We start from the raw sequence: 22,053 nt of genomic DNA, 5'->3' as shown, positions 1-22,053 counted from the left end.
ATATACGAAACTGATTTTTTTTTACCCACTTTCTACAACGGCTAAAACATTTTTGTACACCTTGTGATTTTCTTGATGAGATACATCATGACCCCTCACAATGACATGGAGAAGAGCCAATTGTTTCAAATATATACACGCTAGTGATATCTCTCCTAAACCCCAGACCCAAATGGACATCAACCAGAGATTCTACAGGCACTCACACAACAAATCCAAGATGGAAATTGTTTATTTTGGTCCCTCCCACCACCAATCCCTCCATAAGGACGGAACAACACGCATTAAACACAAAACAAAATCACATACTGGCATTCCTTATTTATTTATGCCCTATTTCAGAAAAGGGCATCACCTTCATTAGTCTTCCAATTCAAGAATCTAGAAATTATCAACAATGTTCTCTTTTTCACCCTCCCATCACAGAGCACACAGCAAACTGCACCTACTCCACTTAACACTGGCAACTCTGTCCCTTCTCTCTATTTTCCCGCCACAACTTCTGCCTTGGTCTGTTCAGACCACAGTGCTTCCTTTCCTGAATAGAATTTCTCCTAACGAGTCTTTCCTAACTAGTTTCTTGCCTTGTTAATAAGCATGTAATATAAGCTGTTGCCAGAGTGATTATTCAAGAACACAAACCTCTGTCACACCCTGGCATACCTCAAGATCCACCAAGGCCCTCCATCACCTTGGAAAATAAGCCCAAACACTTTGTCCATGTTATTCAAGCTCTTTGTGATCTGGACCCTGCTACCCTCTCCAGCTACAACTCCCACCAAATTAAATTACTGATGAGTATTTAAACAAACCGTGTTCTTTTATTCTTATCATTGCATGTTTTTCCTTTATCCATAGCACCCTTCATCTATAGATTACCTGAGAAACTCTCATCTAGCCTTCAAGATCCAGTTAAAGTGTAATTTCTTCTTGAAACTTTCCCTAACTACAAACCTCAATCCCACTGCAGTGAGAGTTGATCACGTTATCAATGCTGTTACCACACTTGTATATTCTTTATTTGTACTACTACCAAAATTAGTATAAGTGCTTTTGTGTCTAGGTTTGAATTAGATTGTGAGATCTATTGTTAAGGAACATAATAAGAAATATTTCCATTTATAAGGAAACTATTATGTGTTGAGCAAAATACTGGGATCTTTTTCACTGGGGATCTGATAAAGACCGAAAGGGTCCTTGAAATGAAATGATACATTTACCCAGAGAAACAAAGGGTATGAGGAGAGAAACAAAGAATCAAAGACAAAGAAAGACACTGGTTATCAGAGGGATGAAGGCATAAACAAGGTCAAGTAGTCAAGAAGACTGTAAACAGGTCAGGAAATGAGGTTATTAAACAGTTCACTGCAGAGGCCAGTACCAACCCAAGGGTACTGAAGGCCAGTTTTTTAGCAGGTACTGACCACACTGGGCAGAGTATGACTGGGAGATTTAAGACTTCTCACAGGTCCTGATGTTCCTTCCCCTTCAACACTCTAGCTGAGTAAATCTGAACAGGAATTGCCCCTTGGCATCTTTCAGTGTTGTTTTCTTTTGTCTTTGTTTTTGTTTTTGTTTTTGTTTTTTTTTTTTGAGGACCAAGTTTCCATAACACCCCTCTAGACAACACACGAGGCCAGGAAGCAGCAGAGACAAGAACTTTCTTCCCACTTTACATTAAATGCTGGCTCATGCTTCTTCCCTTACTTGTCTTTGCCAGCCAAGTGCCTTTTCTCACTGCCTCCCATGGGCTCAAGTGCACCCACCAAAATTTGAAGCCTGCTCATATACTGGGTAGAAAATTAGAGGGGCGCATGGGTGGCTCAGTCAGTTGAGCGTCCGACTTTATCTCAGGTCATGATCTCCTCATTTAGGAGTTCAAGCCCTGCGCCAGGCTCTGTGCTGACAGCTCAGAGTCTGGAGCCTGCTTCAGTGTCTGTGTGTCCTCTCTCTCTGTCCCTCCTCCACTCATGCACTCTCTCTTTCTCTCTCTCTCTCTCTCTCAAAAATAAATAAACATTAAAAATTTTTTTTGAAAAAAGAAAATTAGAAAAGACTCTGAGATCTCTCCATTCTGCTGGCTTCCTAGACTGTAACTCAGACCCTTTCTACCCAGAATCTTGGACCCAGGTTCTAATCCTGAGTTGCTCCTGTATTTATCTTAGCTCTGACACTTTATTTCCCAGGTTGACCTTTTATGTCTTGCTCCCACTGGTTGACATCCAGGTACTAAACTTTACACCTACCAGGACGAATTTGTATGTCTTAACTAAGCTTCTTGAGCCTGACCTCAATCCTACCTTCTCAAATGTCCTGAGTCTATCCAACCTCTCCCAGGTTACAGATACAACCTCAGTTCAAAGGGTAGAGCAGAAGTTCCCAGACCCTTTCTCCCTACCACCCTCCACCTCCCCCACCCAAAAGGAGAGCTGCTAATTGGAGAGGCCAGAGTTGAACACTCTTATGAGGCCTCGTTCCTTTTGTTTTTAATTAACAAATTATACTCCAGTATTTAATTATACAAATTATACTCCAGTATAATTAACAAAGAGTGTTAGTTTCAGGTGTAAAATACAGTGATTCAACAATTCCATACATTACTCAGTGCTCATTGTAATAAGTGTACTCTTAACCTGAGGCCACATTGCTTAATGGGTAAAGGTATGTTCACACATGTACATTTTTTCTCTTCCACTATTTCTTCATCCATGCTCCTAATATGACAAAAAGACCAGGGCTTGCCTCAAGGTAAGTTCTGGCATACCTCTCTCTCACTCTCTTTTCACAAGCACATCCAAACCTTAGCTTTACAAGAGAGAAGACCTCTTTGATCTCAGGTTCAAGTTGTTTTTGATACAATCCAGCTTAGCGAGAGCTATGCTTTAAACACTCAACACTAACGCAGCTAATAAAGCGGGTCACTGATTGCCCTTCCCCAAATGTTACCTGTGTATATAGTTTCCTTGCGATCTTCTCCAGAGAAAGAGTGATTAGCAGGACTTGATTTCTTAAAGTGCCAACTCCTATAATGCCATATGTCTGCACTAATCCAATCTTGCCAGCTTGTCAAGACTGCCACTTTGGTCTCTTTATTGGCCCAGTTTTTACCACCAACTCTTCATTTCATGTTTTGTTATATAGATGGGCTGGTACTACTTTTCATGTTCCTAAATAAAAATACAGAATTCTTTGGCAGCTGCCTAGATTATGCAACCTACTCACAGCAGAAAGTGGCTGAAACCAATACTCTACAAACTTCCATTAAGAAAATGTTCCCACCCTTACATAGCCACACCAGATTGAGATCTTCAAGGCTGAATAACAAGATCATATTCTCATATACTTTGTACGAATTTCTGAGGAAGGAAAAAATAATAAGGCCCTTGTGGGCTGGAGTGTTGTCTTATACTTCTCTGTCTCTTTCCAAGAACATAGCAAAATACTGCGTAGTCTTTCAAGTATGTTTTTTAATAGAAATGAATAAAGCACCCTAGGAAGACAGATTAGTATTCTTGAAAACAAAATAATTAGGTGGCACTAGGCACTTCCAAGAACTACACATAAGAAATCAAACCCAAACTGTGTGGGTAATGATGAAAGTTACTTCCCTCCGGTAACTGGTTTGTGGTGGTCTTAGAATTGTTATTAGCAAACCACAGTATAATCAGCTGTCTGGTTCACAGCATCAGTGGGCTCAGGGCTCAGCGATATTACAAATGGGTCTCCCAGAGTCAATTTACATATGTTCAAGAACCACAACTATATGCAAACAAAATTCCCACACACACACATTCTCTAGGTTCATAGACAAAGATCGTTAATCAAAGATCATTGGTTCTAATCACTAGAGGGGTTAAGGCAAATTACATCGTTCTGTTATCCCAGGGCTGCTTACACAGGTGGTAGCTCACAAACGTGAAAATAAAGAATTACCAGGACCAAGAAGCTTCAGGATCAACGGACCTACGAGCTTAAATATCAGAAACCGGAAGAGACTGAAAGTTTCCACGGGGAGAGTAGCCACCAAAAGGAGAGTGGACCCAGGAAAATTCTGTCCTATCATCTCAATTATGATTTTTCACTGTCAACAAACATTTGAGTACCTACCTACTATGTGCCAAATACTTTGACAGGAGCTGAAAGGGTTTCCCAGGACTCAGGACTTTCATTGCTGAAACCAGGACGGTTGGTCACCTTAGACTATAAAGAGTCCTAACTGAGGGGGGAAATCAAATATAAAAACAAATGCAATTGCGAGGTAAGTAGGTAAATTAGGGAACACAGGGTGAAAAAGAAGAGATGTGGCTGCAAAAGTAAGTTCCAGATATTGAAGGGCTTTGATAAACATCTTCAGAAGTCTACTCCTGTCTAATGAGAGAAAAGTTGACTATTTATATACCTAACTACATTCTAAATTGTGTCTGCTTTTATACTAAATATATACTGCTTCTGCATGCTGTCATGAATTTGGACAACCAAGCTGTCCTTGAGCCGAATCTGAGAACGTCCTGCTCTGGATTGGAAAAGGATGAATAACAAGAACGAAGTTCTAAAAGGATAGCGAGTGTTGGGGAATGTGATAAGTTGGAAAGTCCATGCCCACAGAAAGGGTGCAAGCACCAATCAGCTTCAGCCTAGGAGTTTCCGGTCAGGAATATGAGCCCTTTGTTATTAGATGATTAGATTCAATACAGGGGGAACACCCACTCAGTTTTAAAACAAAGTCTTCTGTTATTTAACTGACGGTTCCCAACATTATACATGTCAATAAAAAACACACCTGTGGTTTTGGTTCCAGGGAAGCATCTGGAGTTCCAGGGAGCCACGAGGGAAGGGCTGAGGGAAGGGAGGGGAAGTGAGAGAGACCAACAAGATGGTGTAAAGCAAGGACGCTGTATAGAGTGAAACACCAAAAAAGGTCCAAAAGCCATCAGCAAAGGTGCGGCTGAAGCAACTTAAGACAAAGATCTCCACTATCTAACTCAAAAAGAATTCTGGGGCAGTTTGAAATAGATCACAGAGACACAAAACCATAAACAAGAAGACCGTCTAACTGGCGTGGAAGGAATGATGGTGGCTTTTAATGAAGATCAGAGCATGGGCTCAGGATCAGAAAGACAAGCATTTAGATGCTCCCTCTGCTTTATAGAAACTGTATTACTTGGCACTACAAGCAAACTAATTCTCCTTCCTTCATCTGTAAAATATAGATAATAATGGTCTCAAACTCTTAGGTTATTCTGAAGATCGATTCATATAATACACCTTTAGTTTAGTACCCTTTATGGCATTATTTTAAGCATTCCGCAAATGTTACAATATCTATTAACACTGAGGAAGTTGTCACAAGGACAGTGGGCATGAGGTATATTTGAGAGACATTCAGAAGAAAGAATTTAGAGAACCTCCTTAATTGAATAACGGTTGTGAAGGGGAAAAGGCAATTAGGATCATCCCCAGACTCCTGCATAGACAATTGGGTAGATGGGGGTGACTTTCAGTATAATGCAGAACAGAGGATAAGGACTGATTTTGAGAGGGAAAATGATGTGTCCAGTTGTAAATATGTCCCTGGGAGACATTAAGATGGTGTTCAATATGCAGCCGGATATTTAGAGCTAGAACTAAAAAGAGAAACTTGGGCTAGAAATACATTTTTACAATTCACCAGCAGAAAAGTGGCAATTGAAGCCATGGAAATGGATTAGCTCATGAAAAACAAAATGTACGGGGAAAAGCTGATCAAGAACAAAGACTAGAGAAACACGCTTTTGTGTTTTTTATTTATAGAAATGGTGTTAAGCTGAGACAGACCTATGCCTCTGAGCTCATGGCTACGGAGGGAGTAGAGTCATGCCTGGTGGGCAGACATCTCCAAGGTCAGAAAAGTTAGAAGAGCTCTAGGTAGGCCTTCTCTTAGACTCAGAATGGCAAAGGACAAATGTCCACCGTGGTGCTCTGGGCAGGGGTGGTGAGGGTTAGAGACGGCATCTACTGTGATGGAGGAGAGCAGAGCTGAGATGAAGGGGAATAAACCGAGTGAAGACGAGTAAGCCTGGTTACAAACCCATGACACTCTGTCTTTCCCTTTTATTGCCCCTTAGCCTTTAGTAAAGTCTCATCCAAACAGCTTATCCATGTGTTCCTTCCACCACATGGTGAAAGCCATTGTTCGTTGATGCTCGGGCCAGTGTTACAGCATGTGTCCTCTCCCTCTCTCATCTGAAGCAAGTCTAACAGAGGGCAGCGAGAAGCTCTGAAGGAAGAGAGCAGGAGCCCTGGTCCGGGTATTTCTTCCCAGTGGCAGAGCCCTCTTCCACTCTCAACCAGAATCTCTGGGTTTTATTTTATCAAGCAAGGTGTTATCATGGGTAGGGGCACCTGAGGGGCTGAAGGGAGGCTTGGGCATTCTTTTGCCCACGTTAGGTCCTCTATCTGTTATACTTGAACTAACAGGGGAACAGAAGGCAGTGAGGGATGAGGGATGGAGCCTGGCAGAATCAGGCCTGAGCCCCTCTTAAGCAGCGCTAGAACTGGGGGCAAGTGATCTAGTGTTCTGAGCCTCAAACCCCCCCTTCTCAGAAAAATATAAAATACAATGATATCTATCTTGCCAGGTTCTGTAGAATTAGAAAAAAATGTGCAATATTTAAATTGTAACAATTCTCAAATGTGTAGTTTAACTCAACTTAAACACTTTAATTTTTTTAATGTTTATTTTTGTGTGAGAGAAAGAGAAAGAGAGCGAGAAAAAGAACGCGACGGGGGGAGGAGCAGAGAGAGAGGGAGACAAAGAATCGGAAGCAGGCTCCAGGCTCTGAGCTGTCAGCCCAGAGCCAGATGTGGGGCTCAAACCCATAAACCACGAGATCATGACCTGAGCCAAAGCCAGATGCTTAACTGACTGAGCCACCCAGGCACCCCCACTAATTAAGCAATTTGCACATGCAAGTAAAAAGTTCAGGGTATGCTAGCTGTCTTCAGGACTGTTTCTCTCTGCTATGCTCTTTGCTGGGTTGGCTTCATTTTCAGGCTGCAGAGGTCCTGGGAAGCTATAAAGGCACATCATCCTCACTGCCAGCTGCCCCCACTACAATCCCAGGATGCCCTGGGATCCAGATTGATGGACCAATCAGGTCATCTGTATTACTGTTACCATTTTAAAACAAAAAGTGACTGACTTGTGGCATAGTAAATCCGTGCCCTTGTGCCTAGGTGGCAGATCTCATCCATGAACCAGTCCCTGGCCTGATGTAGGGGATTGTACCAATGACCCAGACTTGAGCCACAAGCTCTCACCGGGGCAATCACTGCGTCTGCACCCAGTTCTCAACACCGTTACACAACAGAATCTGGGACAACTTATAAAAGGAAAAAACATAATGTCTCAATGTCTGGAAACCACTCCCAGGAAATTTGACAATTGCCTGACAATGGCACCCAGGTACCAGTATTCTTTTAAGCCCTAACGTGATTCCAATGGATCTGCAGGGTTGTTTTTTTTTTTTTTTTTATGTTTATTTTTGAGAGAGAGAGAGACAGAGGTGAGTGGGAGAGGGGCAGAGAGAGAGAGAGAGGGAGACACAGAATCCGAAGTAGGCTCCAGGCTCTTAACTGTCAGCACAGAGCCCGATGTGGGGCTCAAACCCACGAACTATGAGATCATGACCTGAGCCAAAGTCGGACACTTAACAGACTAAGCCACCCAGGCACCCCCCTCCCCCAATAGATCTACAGGTTTGAGAATCCTGGTTGAGGGGGACTTAACCCACTGATGAGCCTAGACTCCATCACTAGAGCCAAAATTACAACCTCATATACACATATACTAAACCACATATACTAAAAATGGAAGAGAGGTTGTTTCTTCAAAAACAATCCAAGATATAGTCATTAACAGGAGCAAGGATGGATCCCAGCTGGCAAAAACAGAAGTCTGCTCCAAATAGGCCACACACTTTATCTTCACACTCACTGCCAATCTATTTTGTTGCAAACCTTGCTAAATTCTCCACACCCTAAAAGGAAAGGTCATGATTCTGCCATGGGAACAACTCTAAACACTATAAAGAGCATTCCTCTAAGGGCAGAAGTATGTAAATGACCCTTTAATATACAGATCATCATCACTTTACATTTAAGAAGAAGAAAAAGAAAACCAGGAGTGTCAAATGAAGCCTGAAGTTATACTGTGAGGCGAGGTCAGGGCATAGATTGAAATGGAAGAGAAAAGTCAGCAAAGTGTTACTAACCGGTGGGCGTATTTTCATAAGGGTCAGGACAAGTATACTTGAGACTTGCTTGGCAATATTTTGCTGCCCCTTGTTCTGGAGGAGAGAAAAGTTACTAGCAGGGAGAACTAGTGATTAAGGGGGTTAGGTTAGAGATATATCACTAATGCTAGGATTCTGTATCCTCAAAGCTGAGACCACGCAGGGGAAAATTCCCAGACAAGCCTTTCATCTTCCCAATGCAGGACGCTTCAGGAGTTTCCACTTACTGTTCCACATGTCACTAAGCTGCCCTCAGGAGTGCAACGAGGCTCGGCTTCCACACATGTGTTTCGGTGCCAGCAATGCCACACATTCTGCATAATTATAAGGAATATCCATCTTTTGTCTGAGGCCCAGAACACTGTGGTTTGAACATCAGGCAACCCTATGGCAGCATAAAATTTTCATGGTTTGGGAACAAAATTTCTAGGTGATCCCTTGGAATGCAAGGCAAAACATTCTCATATTCCTTCTCAGTGGATTAGCTTCTTACATGGCAAGTCGTGCATTTAGGTCTCCTCCCTGTCTCGGTGCTTGAGTTTTCAGGTTGGAAACAAAGAAACTATTTCCCCCAAGTGCTTGTTCAGGCTAGAATGTGGACTAGGTACTCTAGGGAGTACAGTCTTGTACTGCTCAGGTTGCCCACCATGTTTGCGATATGTTTTAAGTTAATGACATTCTCTAGGATGTTTGCTCATCTTCAAAACACATTCTGTAGTGAGGTCCCCCAAAATGTCAGTTACAGGTTATTGTGGTAGATGTGATTATAATGCCTTGTACCTGCTGGTGGCGATGAGGGCTTCCGGATTTATTAAAGATTTTTTAAAATGCACATTGTTTCAAAGAAATATTTGAATATGCTGAAAGAGTGATCTAAGGTTTCTCTTCCTTTGAAATGAGGACATCCATACTTTTATTTATTTACTTTGGGGAGGTGTAATCCTCTTTAGCAGTCTGGCAACACCTATGAACTCCTTCCCAGAATTTTTTTTTTAAAACAATTAACAGAGGGGTGCCTGGGTGGCTCAGTCAGTTGAGTGGCTGACTTCACCTCAAGTCATGATCTCACCGCTTGTGAGTTCAAGCCCAGTGTCAGGCTCTGTGCGGACAGCTGAGTCTGGAGCCTGCTTTCGGATTCTGTGACTCCGGCTCTCTCTGCCCCTCCCCCACTCGTGCTCTGTCTCTCCCAAAAGTAAATAAACGTTAAAGAATTAAAAAATAATTAACAGAAAATGCAAAGGGTTATAAAGAAATGAAGTCTATTGGAATACATAAATCCAGGTTCACAGACCTAAAGGTTCTGTGAATCCGAGCCCCACTTCTGTTGAACTCAAACCCTACTTCGGATGAGCCCCACTTCCCTCCCTCCCCCTCTCTCTCTGCACCCCCCACTCACTTGTGCCCTCTCGCTCTCAAAAAAAAAAAAAAAAACCTTCTGTGGATCTAAGTTAAGAACCTAATCTTATGTAATCTCTCGGTAAAGGTTTTATTTAGGGAGGAGTTAGGGGCATATCAGGCAAATTGACAAAACCATTGACAAAACATACGTCTGAATTTGTTTCGTCTTGGCAGGCGAAACAAATTCAGACACAGGCTGGGCAGGTAACAGGAATACTAGCAGGAAGGGTGGCAATGGGTGAGTGATGAAGAACCTGGCAAAATGCAAAGTGCATGCCCTGTCTAAAGGGGGTGGCCTCTAGGAAGGCCCAGCAGATCTTTGCCAAATGGGAATATGGGCCCCGTATGGCCATGTATTCGCCCTTTTCAAGAGAGGTCAAGCATCTGGATTTATATAGGAACTGTTCATATTTGTTGATGTTGGCTGGAGAAAAAATTAACATTGTTTTGGAAGAAAGGAAATATATCTTTTACCAGATTTGTCTGGAGGGCTGCAAGTTTGTAACTTCAGGAAAGTAAAAGGAATTGGAAGACATTACTCACTCATATTTTTAATGTATTCCTTACTCTTAGTATCTCTGTTGCATTTCTTCTGAAAACCTAAAAATGTAAATTTAATTTCCTTCCTCGAGTGGCACTATGCTACTATGGAATAATCAGAGGTTGCAGGAGCTAAACTGTTTTTAATACTTCCAGCAAATATTTATTAAAAACATACTTCTATGCAACAGGCAACACGCAAGTTGGTAAAAAAGTAAAGACTGAAACATTACCTTTGTTTCCAGAGCTTACGGACCAGTGTGGAAAGAGTTGTATCGAAATATTATAACTCAATCTGCTAAGGCCTATCGTGCAGATAGGTAAAAAGTACAGAGGGAGTAGGAGGGAAGAAAATAATGCATCTTCCCGGGAGATTGGGAGGGATTTTCAGAGGAGAGGCCTCTTTGAGTAGACCTTGGTATCAAGGGCCCCAGATTGTTAATGATCTAATAAATTATTCTGAAGAATTGGCCTTTTATCCAAGAGGAAAGAGAGGACTGAAGATTTTTGGACAGAGAAGACATGTGTTCAGATGTTCACATTCTGGCTGCAGTATGCAACATGGCCTACAGGAGGAGACAGAGAAGGAAGGGCCACAAAATGATTTCAAGGGCGCAGACAGTGAACTAGGGCCGCAGCAGGAGGCCTGCAGAAGACTACGTGGTTGGAAAGACAATCAGCGACTGGAAGTAACAGAACCTAGGGGCTGACTGTGTGCTAACGAGCTAAGTGGCAAAAGAGAGCGAAGAGTTGGGAATGACTTTTGAGACCCCCCCTATGAGAAGCAGTCTGGTGTAAGATAAGACACTCCTGGAGCCAGACTCTTTTGAGTTCCGATCCTAACTCTTCCACTCATTTGCTGTGTGACTTCAAGCAAGTGACTTATTCTCTCTGAGTCTCAGTTTTGTATACAATGTCAAATGTTCTTACCACACCGTTTACATGTGTGCTTGAAAATTACTGTTATTATTTTTAATTATTATAATTCTAGTTAGGATGGTGGTGCTATTCGGTTTGTTTTAGAAGACTAAATGCTGCAGTTGAAGTGCTTTTAGAAAAGTCTAGGTTTGTACAATTGGAGATGTGGATCTTGGGTTTAGGAGAAAGTTTCATTAGCAGGCTGACGGTAGTTAAAACCTCTTATGCAGATTAAAAAGCCTAAGGCCTTCTTGGAGAAGAAGGCCAGGGTTTGAGTCTCCTGGACACTGATGCTTGGGTGGATTGAGGAAGAGGCAAAAGCTGCAGAGGCTCGCAAGAAGAGAAGGCCAGAGACGTGGTAGGAGAAAAATGAAAGAGCAATGTCTCAAAACCAAGAGAAGAAAGTCTCAGAAGGAGTATACTCAATACGTAAAATGCTATACGTGAGTCAAATACGATAGTGACTGATAATCATCGATATTTAACAATTGGGAAATCTTTAGTAAAGCAATTTAAAATACATAATTTAAAATATCTGACATATAGAATACATTCAAATGTTAGTTTCCATTATCCTTCTCAATTTTAAAGACATTTCTAGAGAGAGAAGAATGAAAAACTACTGGATTGAACCATATAACTTTCCATATTTATAGGTCAAAAAATGTTTGATTCAACTATTTCACATAATTCAACTATGCCAAGTAACTGAAAAGCTGCTTCCAAGATCAGCAGAGGGAAAACAGGTATTTGTTTCTATTGTGTTATGATGCAAAAGCAAAAATTACCCCTTTCTTCCAATTTTCCTAAAGAAATGGAGCTGGTAATGAGTGCCTATACTCACATAAATAGAAGCTAATGATATCTAAATGCCATTCTTACTGTATATTCCACTGTAGTTATTTTCTTCGTCACTCACCTTTGAGTCTAAAAACTTCAGGGATGAAACCTAAATGAAAAAGTAATTTGAAGGGAGGAATACTCATACCTTTCCAAAGGAATGTCTTTTATTACCAATAACATTGGTATTATGAAAAAGTCTAGTTATCTTGGCAGTGTAGAACATAAAGTATAAAATGTTAAAAGTGTTGGCTTTGGAATCAAGCCCTCATTCTACCACTTATCAGGTATGAGATCCAGGGAAAATTACTTGCTTTTCTAAACCTCCATTTTCTCATATGGAAAATGAAGAAGAGACTGCTGTCTCTTGGGCTTTTGTTAGGAAAGGGGAGGACAATGAACACAGGGGCTTAGCACGGTGCCCCTTATAACAATGGTAACCTATATTTCACTTTTTATCTCTCCATGGTGGGTAAGCATGAGAAAGTCTAAGAGAATTGTTTTCAAAAGAATAGGTACTTTTTGAAGAATCTGTCTTTTCATACATCAACGAAAACCTTCAAGTTCTTTCTAGCGGCATAGCCTTGCCCAATCACTGGTAGCTTTCCAAGAGAACCAACAGCCAGATCCATAACTTTTCAAGACACAGGGCTGAGTAAGCTTTGTGCTTCCCATCAGTCAGGGGCTGGCCAATGTGTTTCTTTATAACCAATGAAATATATGACTCATAAAACAAAATCCCTCAAAATCTCTATCTAAATGAAAGCCATACAATTAACTACCAAAGACTTACACATAAATACTCTTGCTAAGGGTGTATCACAGACATCTTTATCATATCCCCAGATTTCCTTATTAACTTGATATTCTATAGAGATGACAAAGCAAACTATTTAAAAAATAGATTTCTCTTTCACTTTACATTACATTAAAGCAAAATAAATTTATAAATTTATACTAAAACTATCTGGTGAAAAAGCCCTTGGAAGTCAATCGCTTAGATTCAAAGTACACAGTAGTGTCACATTTTGAATTTAAAACTGAATAAAAACAGGGCTCAGAATGCCCTAACCTATTATTTACTTTGCAGTTTTATTAAAGATTACCATGCTTCACTATTGGCGAAATGGTCATTAAAAAATGTAATATTAGACTATTCAGGGAAATGGAATCCCATAAAGTATGATAGTCTTATGGATCTTAAAGTAAAGCCACCAGTGCAGATGGTCCTAATCATACTAAAAACACAAATACACAAACCAGTTTGTTCCAGCTACAGAATAATTCAATTAAAAGAGTGCTTATAATTTAACAGAATGAATAATAGTTCAAGCTAGGGATGTAGTGAAACTGCAAGGAAATATAAATCTACAGAGTCTATGCCAAGGAAAGTGTTCCAAATTTTCAAGGTTGAGAAATTGGTTCCCTTCCGTGCTACAGGTAGGAAATTATTACTTGAATTAGCAAAATAATAGTAATAATGCAATAAATATATCTTTAAGGAAAACGCATGCACACACACACATGTTCACACACATGTACACATTACTTAAAGCTTTCACCAAGAGAAACACCTATGTATCAAAATCCAGAATACCACTTAGAATCTGTTTTGGGAAAGTTAAACTCAGACTTCTCACCAGTTTAAATTTCTTATTGAGAAATAAATACAGTATGTAATGTGATACAGAATTAAATCAACATGCACAGTAAAATACAAGCTCTAAGGACACACAGGATTCTCTTTGCAAATAATGGTTTTTGGCAAAGAGCCTCCTTTATGTACAGAAAGCTCTGTTCCTTGCTTATAGCGACTCTCAAGGCTACAACAGGTAATTGTGTGCTGCTAATTAGGTTTACAAACGATATGTTCAAGCCAGGAGATATTTTATAGCTTGACTCAGTGAAAGTAACAAACTGTATCAGTAAGGTCAAGCTATAAAAATTCATTCTCCCACAATTACTGATCTTTTACACTTATATAGTATGAATTTTAACACTGCAAATATGTAATATTACCATTCAAAAATTGGTTCAGTGTTTAATAGCTTTAAAAAATAGAAAAAAAAAGACAACTAGGAAAGCTTTTGTATATAGACAGTCAATGCGCTTATTTTCCCACAATTAATTAAGTGTCCATCTCACTAGCAAAATTATAGATCATGGGTCATAATACTCTTCCAAGAAAGCAAAGTGACATCTATTCTGCTTAAAACAGGAAAATCAAATGCAGTACATTACCTTGTGTCACCTGTTGAACTGCCAACATTATCCCAGACATGGTGTCTGGAACCAGGTTTTCTCTCAGATTATATTGTGGTGCCCATTCCAGAATAGGTAGCCGCCTTCTACACCACTGTTTAAAGTCTTCACAATGAGGGGTATGCATCTTGCTCCACAGCATGCTTTTCTTTTTCCTCTTTGCCCCTGTCATTTTTCAGATTCTCTCTTGTAGAAGTAAACTTCTTTAGACAAGAAAAAGAAAAAAATCGTTGCAGAACACCTCTTTTCAATGCCAGGCTCCAATTCGTCCGTGGTTTACAATGTCAAAGCTATCCAGAAAAATAAATCAATAAAAGAGGGAGAAAGGGAAAGAGATTAACAGAAGTACTTAAATATACGCAGCCAGGCTGTATGTCTTATTATGGTGAAGCTAATTAGTCTAGATTAAAAGCTATAGATTAAAACCTTGAATCCTTATCTGAGTAAGACGGGGAAATGGTTCCTGTTAGTCTAATATTTTTCTGATCTTGGAAAAGTAATGGGTTCAGTGTTAAGCTGGTCTAGAGCTCTTTCGCCAGTAATTCCCCTTATATTCACTGTAGTCTTATGTTTTTGGCTCCATTCCCAATGGCTAATGAGGTAGTTGTGGGCGTGTGTTGGAGGTGGGCTGGGTTATGCTAATGAAACCAGGAAGCGTTCAGCCAGTCCAGTCTCTCTCCTACAAGCTGTGCAAAAACATAAAACTGCCAGAGGGGTTTATAGTACAAAATATATTCAGAAAATCTAGCCTTACTTTTTGAGGACGTGCATATTTTCAATACATCAGACGACTACCAGTTCTACAAAATTCAGAAAAATAAGAAGGTGTTGCTAAATGTCCTTATCTTTTTTATTCCCTGGAAGATGAGCTTTTCATTCATACACAAACATTCAGACAGCCACTGCCCAGCCTGAGAACAGAATAGCCAGTCTCATAAACAAACTGAAATTTCATCTCATGGGCTGAGAAAATAAGCATCACTATGAACTATGAACAAATATTCGTGGCAATAGTTCTTCCCTGTCTCTGAAATCGTTCATTCAGTTTTCTCGATTTCTCCAAACCATATAATTCTCACACTCATGCTAAGTAACTGGAATTTCTCAAGGAATAATGTATTGTTCAAACTACTGTTTGAAGTATCCCCAGATTTTTGTGTGGTGCTGCCCTCTTTTCACACGACCTTTGGGAGATTTCTCTTTTTTAGATAGGGTGTTACATTTTATAATAGAACAGACAGGCTGTCAAAGATTTTTAGTTTATGATTGTTTCCCCCTGTCCCAGAAGAAAAAGCCTGCATTTATGAGTTGTGCCATTGGAATTAAACCAAAAAGCCAATATATTAACTAAAATTGTGAGGCCAAGAGAAAGAATATCATGGTATAAATTTACTGCAGCCCTTTTAATACCTATGTGTCCAGAGAGTAGAAATCTGGTTTCTGAAAGCCTTCAGAATAAAAAAGTACTTGAACTGTTGTATAAAAAAGGTCCTCTGCTGGACCTTTTTCCATTGTTTTTTGAATTAAGGTGGAGACTTGTTCCCTCAGCTTTCCAAAGATGGCATTGCTTTCTATCTGTGCAAAAATGTCTACCTTTCCTTATAAATCCAACGAATCCTAAATATGTAGGGATGTATGTATACTTCATTCATATGTACAGAATAGAATTTGCTTTGTATTTTTCTGATTGTTTACATCGTGTTAAATTTACAAACTTTTCCTTAGTTTACATATCACAGACTGAGTTGTAGTACTTTAACCCTATTCTTTTGGTGTGAGAAGTAGAACCAGATAACCAAATCCACTCTTAATAATGATGCTACACGGTTTTTCCTTCACAAACAGCAATCTTGGGTTTTGTTTTATAGACTACATTCACGATATAAACAAAGTAATTCAGAAACCATATATCTACATATCTATATTTATATATCTATCCTATGTATTACTTTTACAATCAAAACTAACACTAAGGATATTTTTTCAAAACATAGCTAGATCATAAATTCAAATCTATACTGACAAAATGAAAAAAAAAATGAAAGCTCAACTGAAATCACCAAGCAATAGCTATGATTTGTGTAATTTCAATCATTAAAAAAAATGTGTTAAATGTTTGTTAGTAACAAAGAATTCACATGAATGGATTTTTAGAATTTTAGATGAATCTGTATAGAAGTACCTAAATATATATTAGTGCCAGCGATCATTCTAAAGTATCCTAAGACCAGGAAGGAGGAGAAATTAGTTTGACAAAATGGTTCCATTGTCTTTCAATCAAAAAACACTTAAAAATTACAATAAACCTTACCCCCCCAATCTTCGTTGAAGTGTAAATCTGGAATTCCAATATCCAGACTTTTTTCCAATTCCGTGTGTTTGCACATTATTTAAAACATGCCAAAATCTCACCCCAGAGCATGATGTCACTCCTATTTATAATCAACAATACCAAAAATCCTTATGAAGAAATTTATTCACACCCATGAGATTCTCAGAGTATGTTAGACCCAGCCCATAAAATGCAAGAAGACTAAATATATTTATTCAAAAGATTCAATGACTAAAATCAGCTTAAAGTTCAGTACTATGTATCATCTATAGGAGACATCTTTTCCCAAATGTCCAGGCAACACTGAGACAATTAGAAAGATGAACATATCTTCCACCTCCTACAAGGAATGACAGAAAAATTCTTCTTCCTAAAATATCATTTTGATCACATCCTTGACATGTTTGAACTTCCATTGATCTCCAATATCAAACTCATTAGCACAAGCATGTGACCCTTCTCCACTCCCCTATCCACGGACTCTGACTAGCTTCTCATCACCTCCATTCAATTCAGTAGGTATTTATTGAATAACCACAACTTGATAGATTCTGTGTGAGGAGCTATAAAAGTGGAGTAGGGTGGTGGTGAGGGGAGATTGTCTCTATTGTCTGGGAGTTAACATTTAATGAAGGAAATAGAAAATATGTAACTAACTCACTCAAAGGAGAATGGGATAAGTTAATAACAGGTTGCACAAGGAATGTTATGGTTACCAGAGAAGGGACAATTTCATGCTCAAGGAGAAAAAAAGGCTTCCCATCCTACTCAGACCCTCTGTTCCAGCAGGTAAGTATAGCCACTGTTTACGGCACATTACTTTGACTCTTCAGTAGATCTCTATACAAATTTTCCTTGTTCTATGGTCTTTTTCCTCATCTAAACATTTACTCAATACCTATCTCCTCCATGAAACCTTCCCTGGCTTCCCCATACTTCTGTTCATGATGTACATCCAACACCCTGGTAACCCCGAAGCTACTTATGGGTATACAGCTGTAGTCATTGTCCTCTATTGGTTTTCTTCTTTGAAATCTATTTGATTTTATTGTAGTCCATCTGGCTCATGAGATCATAAATTCCTTGTGAGTAAGGATTATTTAAATAACTTGCTTTGCCTTTTTCCTTAGGATCTAATAGAAAGTTCAGCGTACATAGGATCCACTCACTAAAGTATTAACATATGAATGGCCCAACTCTTGAAATTACCCCAGAATTATTTAGTCTATCTCAGCCTGGTTTCCAGACTGTGATATTAAAGAATGAGGAAAATCGGTGTAGAGGGAAAGAGAGTAAGAGATAGTGGGGAAAATAGAGATCCTATCTTGCTCACCTTCTCACAGTTCTCTTACAATGTAAGGAAAGTTCTATCGTTTTCAACACAATTCCTTTTTCTTATATTATAGAGTCTTAGAGTCTAGGGAGCAGAAGGAAGACAAACTAGATAGTAAGTGGAAGAGAAAGGGAGGAGACAAAGCAAAGATAGAAAACCTCATGTGCTGGGGTTTCAGAGAGAATTTTACAGGGTTAGACTGTAAGAAGAGCCTCTGAAGAAATTCTGAAGTATGAGGAAATTGAGTCAGGCTCGAATGAGGAAAGAACCTTCTAAGAAATGTTGTACAGGCTATAAATTGGACCACATTTAATGGGTTTTGAGAGACACTAGTTAAGATTAAAAATCTTGTGTTACTTTTGATTGCAGTATTATGTTTCTTTGTGATCTAGCTGGCGTCCGGGACACCTAAAGCACTGAATTATATCCAGGTTACACTTGGAAATATAGACTCATCAACTTCAGAGGACATCACTCCAAACTCATGCCTGCTTCAAGAAGTTGATCTACAGCATTTCTATCAAGAGGACACTTTAAAAGGTTCCCATCTGAGAAGGAAAGTAGAGACTATGAAATGAAGGCCATGTTCTGCTACTAAGCCACAGAACTGGCCTGGGGATACAACCACACAAAGAGAGCAACTTCTATTAAGTCATCTTCTAGGTTAGGAAACCTTTTCCTAATTCACCCAAAATTTTATATAGGCTGGCACAGCCCTGACTCCAACCTCTGTCTTAATTCTTCTAATGACTGAAACAGCTTAGAACAATAGCTCATTCCAATCTTCAGACATTCTAATTGTTAAAACATCTGTTTCCCAATTATTGTGCCAAGATGGGCTACTGAAAATGTTCACTCTTTAAAAAAAATTTTTTTTAATGTTTACTTACTTTTGAGACAGAGAGAGACACAGCATGAGCAGGGAAGGGGCAGAGAGAGAGAGGGAGACACAGAATGTGAAGCAGGCTCCAGGCTCTGAGCTGTCAGCACAGAGCCCGACGTGGGGCTCGAACTCACGAACCGTGAGATCATGACCTGAGCCGAAGTCGGACACTTAACCGACTGAGCCACCCAGGAGCCCCATGAAAATGTTCACTCTTTAGTATTTGCCCTAATCCCTGTAACACTTAACAATCAGTCAGCTTTAGGACTAATTCATTTAGTGCTATCCCAAAAGCGTTCAGATTTTTTTTTTTTTTTTTTTTGGTGCTATTTATTTCAGAAATACTGTTACATTTAAATGGGGTTGGAGATGCCTGGATGGCTCAGTCGGTTAAGCGTCCAACTTCGGCTCAGGTCATGATCTCACGGTTTGTGAGTTCGAGCGCCACATCTGGCTCTGTGCTGACAGCTCAGAGCCTGGAGCCTGCCTCAGGTTCTGTGTCTCCCTCTCTCTCTGCCCCTCCCCCACTCATGCTCTGTCTTTCTCTCTCAAAAATAAATAAACTTTAAAAAAAATTTAAATGTGGATGCACACATACAAGTCAATTCCAGTCCTGAGCAGTACAGTTAACATTCTACTCATGACACACAAACCATTATAGTAGTGTGAACAAAATCTTGTGCTCTCAGTGTCGATTACTAATGTACCTTACTTTGCTTTCTTTGGATTAAATAGCACTTCCCAGTCTGTATTCTTTACCATGTTTTTTCCTTCTGCCAATATTTTGTGTTCTGTGACTTCTTTTGACTTATAAAAGCGGCCAAAAGGAGATAGCTCTGGTGGAACTTAAAAAAAATGCTTGGGGGGGGGGGGGTAATCAAATGCATATTTTACAAGGATCCAAGGCATTTTCAAATACATGGGGAAGAAAAAAGAAAGAGAGAGACAGAGACAGGGAGAAAAGGAGGGAGGAAGGTACTATGGACCACATGCTTGTGTCCTTCCAATATTCTTATGTTGAACCCTTAGCAGTAAATGGGATAATATTAGGAAGTGAGACCTTTGGGAAAGAATTAGTTTTATATGATGTCATGAGGATAGAGATCCCATGATAGGATTAGGTCTTTTTAAGGAGGAAAAAGAGACTATAGTTCTTTCTCTCAGCCATGTGAGATACAATGAGAAGGCAGCTGTCTACAAGCCAGGGAGAGAGCCCTCACCAGACATTTAATCTTTGAGTGCCCCAATCTTAGACTTCCCAGACTCCAGAACTGTGAGAAATAAATGTTTGTTATTTAAGTCACACAGCCTATGGTAATTTTGTTACAGCAGCCTGAGCTGAAAAAGACATAAAGGAAGGATGGGAGAAAGGAAAGAAGGGAAGAAGGAAGGAAAAGGAAAGAAGGAAACAGTAAAAATAGTTCATTGAGAATTAGTAAAAGCCCTTTCTCATTTCTGACCAACAACTGATATACAGTAAATGAAATATACTGTGGCTGGGGAAATATCACGACTTAACAAGATTCGAAAATGCCAAAAGGGGTAATTAGTGCAGTGCTAGAAATCAACCCCTTTAAGGACTTGATGATTGTGAATCTTTCACTGCTCCTTTAGCTGTCCTATTTCTAGAAACGTTAACCCCCATGTTAAAGGAAATATATGTAAATTGGAAAATTGTGATTGGGCTTCTCTTATGTATTCTCGTTTTTCAGCTACATGTCCTCAGTCCCTTCAATTATTTGCCATATGTGCTTTTCATCTTTTTAGTTTTAACCTATTTCTGTCTCCATATTTAAAGTAGGCTTTTTGTAGGCAACATAGAGTTGGATCTTGCTTTTTTAATACAATGTGACAATCTACGCCTTCTTTGAAGGCAAATTTATACTTGTGTGATTATTGATATAGTTGGATTTAAATCTACCACTTTGCTATTTATTTTACACTTATTCCATCAGTTCTTTATTTTTCTCTCTTCTTACCATCTTTTGGATTACTTTCTATGACTCTTTTATTTCATTTGTTGGTCTATTAGCTATAGCTCTTATTTTGGTGATCACTTCAGGGTTTATATTGCACATCTTTAACTTATCAAAGTCTATCTTCAAAAGAGAGTATATCACTTCACATTTAGTATAAGGACCTTACAACTATACACTTCTATTTTCCTTTGTGCTATTATTGTCACATATTCATGCCCATATGTGTTATAAACCCCCAAATATATTATTACTTTCTGTCTTAAAGTTGCTTATCTTTAAAACTTTTTTTTAACGTTTATTTATTTTTGAGACAGAGAGAGACAGAGAATGAACAGGGGAGGGTCAGAGAGAGAGGGAGACACAGAATCTGAAACAGGCTCCAAGCTCTGAGCTGTCAGCACAGAGCCCAATATGGGGCTCGAACTCATGGACCGCGAGATCATGACCTGAACCGAAGTCGGATGCTTAACCAACTGAGCCACCCAGGCGCCCCATTAAAGTTGCTTATCTTTTAAAGACAGCTAAATAATTTAAAAAGTCTATTATATTTACCCATGAAGTTACCATTCCATTGGTCTTCGTTTTTCCTTGGATATTCCCAGATTTTCATCTGTTATTATTCTCCTGCCTGAAGTATTTCCTTTAGCATTTTTTCTTGCGCAGGTTTGCTAAATGAATTCTTTCAGGTTTTATATATCTGAAAAAGGTTTTATTTTACCTTTGTTTTTGAAAGATAATTCCATTCGGTTGTAGATTCTAGGTTTGCAGGGGTTTTCTTTGTTGTTATTGTCATTGTTGCATTCTGTTTGTTTTAGCACTTTAAAGACATTGCTTCACATTTAGCTTGCATTGTTTCCAACAAAAAATTTTTTGTCATCTTCTTTGTTCTTCTGTACATGTGCCTTTCTTCCCTAGATCTTTTAAGTCTTTACCACTGGTTTTAAGTAGTTTCTTTATGATGTATCTTGGTGCATCTTCCTCCCAACTTATTTTGTTCTTCTTGATGTACATACTTGGTGTTTGTCAAGCTTCTTAGATATGTGAGTGTACAGTTTTCATCATATTTGAAACATGTCTGGCAATTACTTATGCAAATATTTTTTCTGCCCTACATCCTTTGGAGACTCCAAATAAATATATATTAGGCTACTTGATATTCTCCCACAGTTTACAGATGCTTTTATGTACATTTATTTCAGGCTTTTTTAATGTTTCATTTTAGGTAGCTTCTGCTGTCTTCAAGTTCACTAATCTTTTATTCTGTAGTGTTTAATCCACTGTTAATTCCATCCAGT

The 22,053-nt window shown here is 39.3% G+C and overlaps 1 protein-coding gene across 3 annotated transcripts in view; it reads right to left on the bottom strand.

Annotated features, from left to right (window-relative positions):
- Positions 1-14,772, bottom strand: part of SLC26A7 (solute carrier family 26 member 7) — a 125,608-nt gene extending 110,836 nt beyond the window's left edge. Inside the window, exons 1-2 of one of the 3 annotated variants that reach the window (XM_007084335.3) lie at positions 14,658-14,772; positions 14,211-14,521 (exon numbers count right to left, since the gene is read on the bottom strand). In XM_007084335.3, coding sequence (XP_007084397.1) covers positions 14,211-14,403 — 193 coding nt within the window. In that variant the 5' untranslated portion in view covers positions 14,404-14,521; positions 14,658-14,772. Of the gene's footprint in view, positions 1-14,210 lie in introns of all 3 variants that reach the window. The other 2 variants (XR_006212848.1, XM_042972865.1) reach the window with 2 other exon arrangements.
- Between the last annotated feature and the right edge of the window lie 7,281 nt (positions 14,773-22,053).

The sequence above is a fragment of the Panthera tigris genome, chromosome F2 (assembly GCF_018350195.1).
Source record: "Panthera tigris isolate Pti1 chromosome F2, P.tigris_Pti1_mat1.1, whole genome shotgun sequence".
In the NCBI taxonomy this organism is placed as follows: domain Eukaryota; kingdom Metazoa; phylum Chordata; class Mammalia; order Carnivora; family Felidae; genus Panthera; species Panthera tigris.
The sequence above is the reverse complement of the archived record's forward strand: the minus strand, read 5'-3'. Positions and strand labels throughout refer to the sequence as shown.